This window comes from Gymnoscopelus braueri, assembly GCF_963280865.1.
Source record: "Gymnoscopelus braueri genome assembly, chromosome: 19".
Taxonomy (NCBI): Eukaryota; Metazoa; Chordata; class Actinopteri; order Myctophiformes; family Myctophidae; genus Gymnoscopelus; species Gymnoscopelus braueri.
The window spans coordinates 20,856,857-20,868,768 of record NC_137621.1 but is presented as its reverse complement, the minus strand read 5'-3'; the positions used below and the strand labels follow the sequence as shown (position 1 = coordinate 20,868,768).

The following is an 11,912-nucleotide window of genomic DNA, read 5'->3' as shown; positions in this document are numbered from 1 at the left end:
TAAATGTATACTAGTGGACTCCTAATGTGGTAGGTTAAGCTGGCCAGTAGTGAGACCATCCTGTTCTCTGTGCAGACATCCAGGTGGACAGCACCACACACACAGTCTTCTGTTCACCTGTCCAGAATTGTTTGTGTTATCATTCATCAGTGTTTATGTAATGTCTTCATCTATCCACTGCACATGAAAGCCCATGCAGAGCCCTGTTAGTCATCATTTCCTGCTTCCACCTCTCTCTATGAGGACATACAGTAGGGTAGGATTTCGAGGCACAGTGCATTTCAAAAGTATTAATTATTATTTTCTGAAGTGTGTGTGTGTGTGTGTGTGTGTGTGTGTGTGTGTGTGTGTGTGTGTGTGTGTGTGTGTGTGTGTGTGTGTGTGTGTGTGTGTGTGTGTGTGTGTGTGTGTGTGTGTGTGTGTGTGTGTGTGTGTGTGTGTGTGTGTGTGTGTGTGTGTGTGTGTGTGTGTGTGTGTGAGAGATCCTGGGACTGTCAAGGCATACATCAGTAGGCTGTAGGCATTATAACTAACTGTCCATGGTGCACAGTTGTCATTGTGCCTGTCTGTCTCCAGGTCGCCCAGTGTCGGTCTTGGAGGAAACTTGGCTGTTAGATCTAAAATGTGTTCCTATTTCTGAGATGAAAATTCTGCCAGTCTCTCTTTCACGCTCTCTTTGACCTTGAAGGAAACTTGCAGGATGTTGTCTCTCACACAATGCCCAGGGTGTCAATGCCTTACGATCCCCTTCGTGCTGAAGGGATGCCGCCGTCCGCCAGTATGAGTTGCGAGTGCAGCAAAAAGGACACAATCTGCCAGATTCCCACCCATGAACACTGCCAGTTGCATCCAGTAGCACCCTGCCAAGCCGGAGGAGGCACTGCTTCCGGGAGTCTGCAGAGGTGGGGTGTCTTACCTCTATATGCCCTTCAGATTTCACAATTCTTAACCACTTAAACCCCATATGGTTGACCGGAGTCCCTCAGGGCTCTATACTAGGGTATTTTCTGTTTTCTGTTATTGTGGGGAAAGCTTTTGCTGGAAAACGCGTTGCAACGCAGTGCGTTTAGAGCTTGTCCCCACGATATGGATGCTGGAGTTTAAGTGGTTAAAAAAAAAAGTTTTAAATCATATGGATCTCACGATCCACATGGGACTGGCACAGCTATATGTGAATCTCTGACTTCTTGTGGCCAGTCCGTGATGTTAGTCGTCTCTTATCTTTAATGTATGACTCCAATCCATGTCCAGTATATCAAATTTAGTTGAGTATTTAAAAAAAGGAGAAAAAAAAGAAAATACACACTATGTGAAAAAACACAAGACTGGGTCTTATAACAAGCATGGCTTCATGTTTTTTTCTGTTTTGAGTGAGCTATGGTGCACAATTATTTTTGTATTTCTTTTTTATATATGTTCTGTTCTTTTTGTTCCTCCGCATAACCCCTTTCTTTTCTTTTTTCACTCACCTTTTGTGCGGTTTTGTTACTCTGTTTTTTTGTTTGTTTTGTTATTAATCCCTTTATGTACTACTGCTGTATATTTCTATGCACTAAAATGAATAAGTGTCCCTCCCCCCCAAAAAATAAAATGTATTCACAATGTGGAAGACATTCAGAAATGTACTTCCTTGGCCTACTGGCAGTACAGTGTGCACAAGACATTTGGCGTTGTTCGGCATAGTGTCTAGCGAGATTTGCCATGGACAGACAATACATTTTGGGGCAAACGCCCTTATAGATCTTGCCCCTTAAGTGCTACGCCATAAAAGAAAAAAATTCAAAGATCACCCGTTATTTGTGGTTAGACAAGATCTTGAACATCTTGGGACCTTGGTATGCGATGCGAGTGCAGACTAGCCAACACCCTCCTCACCCTCCTGTCTAGCATAGTCTTGAGCTCCGCAGTCGCGGAACCCTGGTATACCAACATTGTATATCCTGCATCACCAGAGTAGGATGGTCCTGCTTTTGACCCTATGGTCAAACTGTCATTTTCTGAGCGTAAGAACTAGCTGATATTTGAGCTTCGCCACCTCCTCCTGGTCAAGGACTATCTTCAGCTTGAGGACTGACTGATATTTGAGCTTCGCCACCTCCTTGCTCTCTCTAGGATCCTCCTGTTCAATGAGCTTGTTGAGCCATTTTGGCTCCTCGACAGCACGCTGGGCAAGACCTTGGCTGTTGGTTGTCTAGACGGAAGTGGTTGAATTTGGCGGAAGTACCACCCAAGGAAAGGACGTTGATGCTTTACAGATCTGTTAACATTTTCCGTGAATGAAACGAGTGTTGTGATTGGTCAAAAAAGATTGTTTCCGGGGGAAACACGTACGACGAAGTCCTGTCCCTATAGATACTCGCTGGTTTAGGTCGTGACTAGGCTCTTCTCTTTGCAGATGAGTGAGGCTGGGAACGAGGCTACCTCGACATCAGGTTCTGCCTCTTCCTGTGCCTCCACCGAGGGTTCAGGGCTGGCAGCTACCGCAGACTCGTCCTTGACCACTGGGACCCCTGGCTCTAAACAGGGTGTCTGAACATAGACGGCAGAGACGGCAGAGCCTTCTACGATGGCTTCTGTGGTCCTAGGGGGGCATTTCCCTTTCATTTCCTCCTGGCCAAGCTGTTCAAAGAACTGCTTGAGCTTGGCGACTCTCCGACATTTCTCACTCTCTCTCTCATTCTGTTCGAAGAGCTTCTTGAGCTCAAGAACCGATGGCCATTCTGGCCCTGCATGTGCATACATTTTAATATATTTTTAACAGTAAGACTTTAATATAATGTATAATACACTTAATATTGCTACTTGATCAGTCTCTGTTGTTCAAACAGTAGGCTGTAATTGGGGTGTGCTATATACACATAATTTGTGACGTATCATGACGTCACCATTTGTGACGTATCATGATGTCACCATTTGTGACGTATCATGACGTCACTGTAGCTTGGCATTGCTCCGATGCCAAGCTACAGTAATTAATTAGCGCAACTTGACTGTGTTAAACCCCCCTCGAGATAGTATGACAGTTTATCATCAGTGAACCCTTCCCAGAAACTCCATATATGGAGATAACCGTCACGTCCAGGACTGACGTCCTGGTCCCATATTTGGGCATAACTGACAGTCTGACACTATCTGACATCACCACAGTGATGTCAGGGGCTACCCACAGCAGGAAAAAACACGCTGGATGTCATGGTTGAAACCTCTCTCCTCATCGGCACTAGACTCAGTCTTAACCCTTCCAGAGTAGCCAGCATCGATCCAAACAGGATTAGCTCACCTGAAAACCCAGTGTCCTCAGCGACGCTCGAAGATCATCTTGACTCTCTCTAGAGTACCAGGACGACTAGCTGGCCGTACAACCCAGCTAGGCCTCACAGTGGCTCTTGAGTCCGGTTCTAAACAACCAGCCGATTATCAGTTTAGCACCTTCGATACGCCACCCCCCCCCCCTATTTATCCTGAAAATTTTACTTTAACTACATGCACACACAGACCGTATCCTCTGTAAACCAGATGGGTAGAAAAGTGCAGAATGAGTAGTCATGTGAGTCACGAGCCAGAAAATAAATAAGTAAATAAGCGAACGTCCAAACCTTTTAATTAACATCAATGTAATGAACAAACCTTTGAACCTTTGGACTTTTGGGCCTATACAAAATTATTTCGTAAGTAGAATTTGGGTTTGAATCCATGGTTCTTTTTTGTTTTGTTTTGTTTTTACAGTAAGGGGGAAAAAGAAATGTAAAGAAAGAATATATATTGCACATTCCTCTCTAAGGAGGTTCAAAGCACCACTCTAATCACAGCCAGAGAATTTACAACCAAATCAAGAGACAGGACAGTTTCCTTTGACAACTATAAGAACTTAGAAGAACAAAATCACACAGCTCACATTCTGCGCATAATATTCAACTTGATGTTTTAAAGGCATTGCCAACCTGCTGGTTCTCAGCAAACATCTGTCTGTCATTTCGGAATGTTTGGTGTGTTGCCAGCAACACCTAGGGTGACCATCCATCCCGCATCTCGCACAAACAGAACAATGTCCCGCGAATCAAAGATATGAAAAAACGATTCAATTTAAAAAATATTTTGTTTGGGGCTAGTGAAAGTTAGGGGCGTTCTTATGTATTCTTTGAGAACATACGTGGCCGAATCCGCCATTCCTTCACCGGGTGAAACACAGCTTTCACCATTGGAATTGCATTATGGAACGCACACATTGTTTCATTTTTTGGTTTTATTTTGTCATAGCGCAACATATGGTGAAGTTTTGTAGTGCAGATAATTGCAACAACCACCGATCTTATGAAAAATGAAAACGGGACCACCAAATAGTCTAAACTTTCTGTGATTCAGCCAATAATCATATTCTTTGAGACACACATCCAAGTTTTTTCCGGGTCAAACAAGGGAATCACGTGACATTGACACTTCCCCTATTCACTCATACTAGGACATGACGTATGTGTAGGCAGAAGAATAGTGTATGTTATATGAAATGTGAGCTTATTACTATAATCACAGTAATCCTATTCAGGGGTGTATTGGTGATTTTTTCCCCCCGGCGGAACGGTATTTTAATGACGTCACACGCATTTAATTTGATCTTAAAGTAGGAAACATGTTTGTATAGGAAGTGGCTTAGTTAGCTTAGTTTTTAGCTTAGTTATAGTCTTTTTAAACTAATAAAAATTCAAGGAATGCCTTGAATTAGGCTATAGCAGCTGAAACTAAAAGTTGCATGTGCACTTCTGTACCGTACCTTTGCGTGCGAGTGAAAAAAATAATGCCCATACCATACGCATGATGTCACGTGAAGCGACCAATACACCACTGATATCATCATCATATTCAAGGGCTTTTGGAGAGAAAGAGACAGACGCCGGTTTAGAACACTGCAGAGGGCAGGTGTGTGTGTCTGTGTCCAGCTGACGCTCGTTGATGCTCGTTAATGTTACATGCAATTATGTTTCTGCACTGTCAAATAAGCCTACATCTAATCTATAGCATCAAAGCCATAGATTGTTTTACAAGCAACCCTCTGTGGCTTATAGATATTTTGTTCAAGTTGTTAATAACTAGGCTACACTTGGTTGCTAAAGTCCAGATTACAAGAATATGACAAGTGGAATTTATATTTATGCAGTATTTATATTATATTAGTTATTAGTGTCTATATATCTTATGAATCAAAGGGGTTTATAGTGAGAACTTACTTAAGGTAACCTTGACCTTGACCTCTTTCAACCTTGACCAGGTTGAAAGAGGCCGGGCTGAGATTAAGAAGGAGTAAGTGCACATTCATTCAGGAGGCAGTAGAGTATCTGGGCCATAGAGTGGATGCCCAGGGGCTTCACCCTGTACAAAGAAAAGTGAAAGCCATAGAGGACGCCCCTGCCCCGACAAATGTCACAGAGTTAAAGTCCTATTTAGGGCTCTTGAATTACTATGGCCCACTACATGAACTATAAAGAAAGGATGTGCGTTGGGCATGGAAGAGGAACCAGGAGGAGGCTTTTCAAAAGTCCAAGGCCCTGCTGACCACTGCAGCAGTCCTGGTGCACTATTCGGCTGACCGGGAATTAATTATTTCTTGTGACGCTTCTCCATATGGAGTGGGCGCTGTTCTGTCACACCGGATGGAGGATGGAGGCGAGCGACCTCTGGGCTTCATGTCGCGCACACTAGCCCCTGCTGAAAAGGGATATTCGCAACTGGACAAGGAAGGCTTGGCTGTGATGTTTGGAATAAAAAAGTTTCACAAGTACCTGTATGGACGTACTTTCACCATCTATACGGATCACAAGCCGCTGATCTCTCTTTTCGATGTGAGGAAGGCCATCCCACAAATGGGCTCCCCCAGAGTACAGAGGTGGGCGGTTCACCTGAGCGCCTATGAGTACAACATTGTGTACAAAGAAGGGACAAAACATGCAAATGCTGACGCCTTAAGCAGGCTGCCCCTGCCTGAAAAAGTGAGTGACAAAGTGGCAACAGAACAAGTTTTAATGATGGATTTACTGGATGACTCACTGGTCGACACCCAACAGCTGAAGCGCTGGACAGCGAGAGATGTAATCTTATCACAAGTCCATGAATATGTATTGAAGGGGTGGCCTAAAAAAACAGATGCTCAATTCCAGCCATTTCACCAGAGAGAGATGGAGCTGAGTGTGAGGGACGGCTGTGTGCTCTGGGGAGCCAGGGTGATTATTCCCAAAAAGGGAAAGTCCCACTCGGGCATGTCTAGGATGAAAAGCCTGGCGAGATCATATGTATGGTGGCCTGGCATGGACCAGGATTTGGAGAATGAAGTGAGGGCGTGTGAGGAGTGTCAAAAACACCAGAAGTCACCACCCAGTGCACCGCTACATCCATGGGAGTGGCCTGAGTCACCGTGGTCGAGAATCCACATAGACTATGCAGGGCCTTTCTTAGGAGCAATGTTCCTGGTGATAGTGGATGCTCACTCAAAGTGGATGGACGTCTACCCCATGAAAACATCCACGTCCCAAGCCACCATAGAGAAGCTGCGCCAGAGTTTCAGTATTTTCGGCTTACCCAAAATGTGCGTTTCGGATAATGGCAGCTGTTTCACGAGCGAAGAGTTCGAGGCATTCATGAGGAACAATGGCATTCAGCATGTGAGGTCAGCCCCGTTTCACCCATCCACTAATGGGCTGGCCGAGAGGGCCGTCCAGACTTTTAAAGACGGAATGAAGAAGATCACAGAAGGGACTATACAAACCAGCATCCCACCGCATGCCACAACCGGTGTGTCACCGGCGGAGTTAATGATGGCCAGGAGGCCCCGTTCTCAATTCGACCTGCTCATGCCAGATGTAACGGCGAAAGTGCAGCGAAAGCAGCAGAAACAGAAAGAGTGCCATGACACAACCAAGAGACGGAGATGTTTTGCGCCTGGAGATAAGGTGTACATCAAGAACTACTCCTATGTCCTAAGTGGATCCCTGCCGTCATCCATAGCTCATCAGGCCCTGTGTCCTATACGGTCATTGTTGGAAATGGCCAAATCGTAAAAAGGCATGTGGATCAGGTCCGTGCCAGGCTGATGGACACTGTGCCCAGCGGGATGCCAGAGGCGGGAGCAGTGGAGTCAGAGGACGCTAGTGGCGGCGCTGTGGGCCCCCCGCCTGCAGTGATGGAAGCCAGAGAGCCTGCTCTGAGTGAACCGAGGGACACTCAGCCGGAGCCGGCGGTGAGACAGTCGGGGCGGGAGAGACGTGCGCCCGAGCACCTCAAAGACTTTGTTACTTAGAGTGAGATTCGTTCCAGAAATAGAGCAACAATGCGTTCTGATCTCACTGGAAGAACATTCCTTTCTAGTTTAGGCCTTTCTTTATTACAAGTAAAAGGACAATTTTCTGCATTGTAAAAAAAAAAAAAGAGAGAGAGAGAGAAAAGGGAGATGTTTGTGTTTCACAGTGGCTGATTTTTGAAATATTGTTTTCTGGTTGAAATGTGTTAAGTGGGTGGTACTGCTGGCTGTTTACTTAAAGGGGAGGAAATGTGATATAGTGAAGTTACTATTAATACTGCTAACTTGGGAAAGCAGCCAGTCCAGCAGGGGGCATTCACACACTGTCTGGGAGCTGGGGGTTGTCTTGGGGAATGACGTTAGAGACCAGGACCCGCGATAGTTCAGTTCAGTTGCATGCTACCAGCGGAATGTTGTTGTTGTATCATGCTGAAGTATCTTGAAGTAAAAAGGATTATTGCACAACACCCGTGTGGTTATTCAATGTGACGATATAACACTTATGCAAAGGTTAAAATGTAATTTAGAATTTTTGATATTATACTGTTTAGACTGATGATAGGTTCTTGGTTTACCTATGATCCTAGATTACTATTTCTATGCATTTGATGTATTGCCTCGTGTTTACCCTGCTTACTGTAAATCACTCTGGATTAAGAGCGTCTACTAAATGCCTAAATTGTAAATTGTGGTCAAGTGATTTAAGGATGTTGAGGTAATAAAAAAAGCAGTCCTCTTCCCTCCTTTGGAAAACAAACATGCTGTGTATGCTTGCTTAATTTGTCCATGTGGGAACAGGGAACTCGAAATTGAAGTTCAGTGCTCAATTTGATTCTTTTTCATAATTTCCTAAAACCAAATCGTGCTGTGTGCCGAATCCGTGAGAGGTTGCCGCCACCCGTGGACTCCTGGGTGGTGATGAGGTCGGCAATGGCTGTAATAATGGCAGTGTCTTTGGACTGGTGGTTATTCCAGTCCACAGGAGCAGGGCTACGCATCTTGTATTCAAGCAGGGAATCCAGCTCTCTTCGCAGACTCTTGACAAGGTGGGCGATGCGCTTGGGGGACCTGAAGACAATCCACTGGTCGACAGCGATGGTCTCATCATTTCCATCTTTCTGGATGGTAATGTCTCCTCCAAAGAATAGCAGCGAAAACGGGGACACCTCTGTACAATCATACAGGAAGATAGAACTGGTCCTCATCTTGAGGTGGTAGATGAGCCAGGTATGGTTGAATTGAGTTTCCTCAGCATTGACAGACTTGGGGTGGATACACACCTTCCCATCAGACTGAGTGTACACCTTAACCCCTGGCCTCGTCTTGCTGTACTTTGGTCTTATCATAGCCACCTTAGGATATAGACCAGCCACAATCACCGCCTTGACCAACTTCTCATTTTTTGTGTTGACATTGGACTTGTGGTCTTTGGGGTTGCTGCTACTGACAAAGCCTGCTGACATTAGGTGCTCAGCAAATTTACCCTTCATGTCCTGCAGCATCTGGAGTGTATTGGCTGAAAGGAAGTTTTCCCAACAGTAGTCCCTCTCATACCTGGCTCCACGCCGCTTAGCCTCCTCCCAGCCCTGGAAGGCATTGACAATAGTTAGATGGTCACTTTTTGAATTTCTGGACAGGATTTTTCTCTTCATGTCTGCCATCTTCTCCTTGCCCAGAGGTATGAAGAAAGGATCTTTGAAGCTGAGTGAGGCAGCGATTGTGAGGATAGGGTCAAGGCAGCCCAGCAGGGCACCAAACAGGATTAGTTTCCCGATGTGAGGCTCCACAGGCAGACGAGCCAGGTGATAGCCCAGTGCTGTCAGATTCTCAGTATGGTCCAAGGCATTCAGGTCTATGAGGTGTTTAATGGCCAGACTGACTGCCTTTTCAGTGGGAGGGTCCAGGACTTTTGCCAGGAACTCCACTATAGGCCCCAGCTTCAGGATCTTGATCTGCAAGCAGAGCTCCTCCAGTGGTGTTCGCATGATCTCTGGGAGTTGATAGGAATCCATTAGGCTAGCCCTGAGACTGTTGTATAAGTGATAGCACTTTCCTGGACACACCCTGCCAGCACGCCCTTTCCTCTGCTTGGCATTGGCCAGGCTGACCCAGTCAGCTGCCATGGTGCTGATGTTATTGTCGGTGTCATAGTTGGTCTCTTTGATCTTCCCCCCATCTATCACAAACACAATGTCATCGATGGTGATGCTTGTTTCAGCTATATTGGTAGCAATCACAATCTTCCTTACACCAGGGGGAGGCCTCTTGAACACCTGAATCTGGTTCCCCGTTGGCATCAGGGAGTGCAGTGGAATAATGATAAACCGATCTGATCTGAACATCTGCTGAGCCTTTAGTAGGTCATGGAGACTACTGATGTCACTCCAACCAGGCAGGAAGACCAAGATAGCTCCGTCCTTCTCGTTGAGTACAATATGGCGAATCAGTTCCCTGATTAACTCCAGGTCAATGTTGACATTATTGTCCAACATCTGTAGCACCTCAATGGTGTTGTCAGAGTATCTGTCCTGTAATGTGCGCATAAAGCAGGGCCAGTTCTCTTCATATTTAGCCTCTATCTGCTCCCTCTCCTGTTGGTACTGGTGCCCCTGCATAAACTTCTTGTTCCTCTGGGGCCATCTGTCCTGCCTCTGGGGGCGATACCTGATCATCTCCACCACATCCTCCAGGAGGAACTCCTCCACTGGGAACGTCAACCCTGGGATGTGGAACATTGGACAGTTGTCAAAGTATTTGGAGAACTTTTCGGCATTGAGTGTGGCACTCATGAGGATGACCTTGAGGTCCTGTCGGATCATGAGCAGGTCTTTCACGATGGTGATGAGAACATCAGATTGGAGGTTCCTCTCATGTATCTCATCCAGAACAAGGTGGCTGATCGTGGACAACAATGAATCAGAGCGTAGCCACTGAATAACAATGCCTGTTGTACAGTACAGCACAGAACCTTGTTTCCGTGGTAAACGGCTCTGCAGGCGAATCTGATAGCCACAAGTATTTCCATCCCCAACAGTTTCTGCCCTTTCTGCCGCAACACGCTCTGCTACAGAGATGGCACTGATCCTTCGGGGCTGAGTGCATACCACCCTGCAGAGGGAGCCCATCCCTCGGTTGATGTAGTCGTCAATGATGAACTGGGTGACCTGGGTAGTCTTTCCACAGCCTGTCTCCCCGCTCACCACCAGGACACTGTTAGAGTTGATCAACTCTACCAGTTCCTCTTTCTTGGTGTAAGACGGCAGTTTTTCCCTGAATTTCAGCATATTCTGGTACTTGGGGTCTCCTTTCTTGCTGTTCAGATCTTTCTTCAAGTAGTCGTCCTGTGTTTTGTTTCTGACCACTTCCTGGAACAGGTATTCCATATCCCCCTCTTTCCCTTGGACTTTCCCTTTCTCCTCATCTTCTACATCATCCCACATGTTAGGGGGTTCATGTTTGTCTGCCATCTGAGTGAAGTAACATGATTTGTTAGGTCTGTTCTCCTGTGCTGCACTAACTCTCTCTTCCAGCTCTTCTGGTTCTAACACCATCTTCCGTTCATCCTCTTCAGGGGCATCTCCATCAAAGTAACTGTGACCATATCTATTAGTTGCATGCCAGCCAGCAGATGTGGTGGGTCTGTCATCTCTGTTGTGTGTGCCGGGGCCAGAGTGGTCATTTTGGACAGAGTTAAGCAGATTGTTGATATGTTGCTCTCTGGCCGCATCCATATGCACCACCACTCGTGAGCTACAATCAGCCTGCTTCCTCCGGACGGCTGCTTTGCGTGCGTAATGCAGACCAATCTCGCGTCCCTTCAGATGTGGTGGTGGACGTTCTCTACTGTACTGGTCATCACAAGAACCAAAGTTGGAATGTCCCCTTCCACCACCATGACCCTTTTCCCTGTTTCCATCCCCGTACCCCTGACCTCCTTTTCTCCGTGGACGTTCTCTACTGTACTGGTCATCACAAGAACCAAAGTTGGAATGTCCCCTTCCACCACCATGACCCTTTTCCCTGTTTCCATCCTCGTACCCCTGACCTCCTTTTCTCCGCCATTCATAAGTCATATTTATGACTGTGTTGTACAAATGGTATGTGGTGAGGTCTGGGAGCTGCTATACAGATCATTTATGATATACCATGACATCACCAGCCATTATGGAATATTCTACAGCATGGCACTTCTAGACGTCTAGAAGAGCATTTGCGTGTCCATCCGTCCATCTGTCCATCCGTTCCATCCGCTACTAATCTTGCAAACCATATTTGGACGAGACTGACGTCATCAGTGTGACATCATCAACATGGCGTAAGAGATCCACAGGGAATTAGACCCTGTCTTGTTTTAATAGCGTAGCGTAGCGTCTGTCTGTTTGTGTACATGCTGCCAGTAGGCCAAGGAAGTACATCCCTGAATAAGATTCCATATTATTATAAAATATTTGTTTTGTGTGTGAACATTTTTCACATTTTGTGAATTCATAATCTCAGACCTACCGTCCCTCCACATTTGGGCAAGACTGATGTCATCAATATGAAGTGACAGGGAAGCCATGCCCTTACTTTATTAGAAACGATGCTATTAATATTCATATTATTTAAAAAACATACTTTAGACTAG

At 45.8% G+C, this 11,912-nt stretch overlaps 1 protein-coding gene across 1 annotated transcript; it reads right to left on the bottom strand.

Annotated features, from left to right (window-relative positions):
- Positions 1–8,124: 8,124 nt before the first annotated feature.
- LOC308074711 (ATP-dependent DNA/RNA helicase DHX36-like) lies at positions 8,125–11,358 on the bottom strand (the record flags this gene model as incomplete). Its single annotated transcript, XM_080414216.1, has 1 exon — positions 8,125–11,358. One exon carries the CDS (start codon positions 11,356–11,358, stop codon positions 8,125–8,127), a length of 3,234 nt encoding a protein of 1,077 aa, XP_080270342.1.
- Positions 11,359–11,912: the final 554 nt, after the last annotated feature.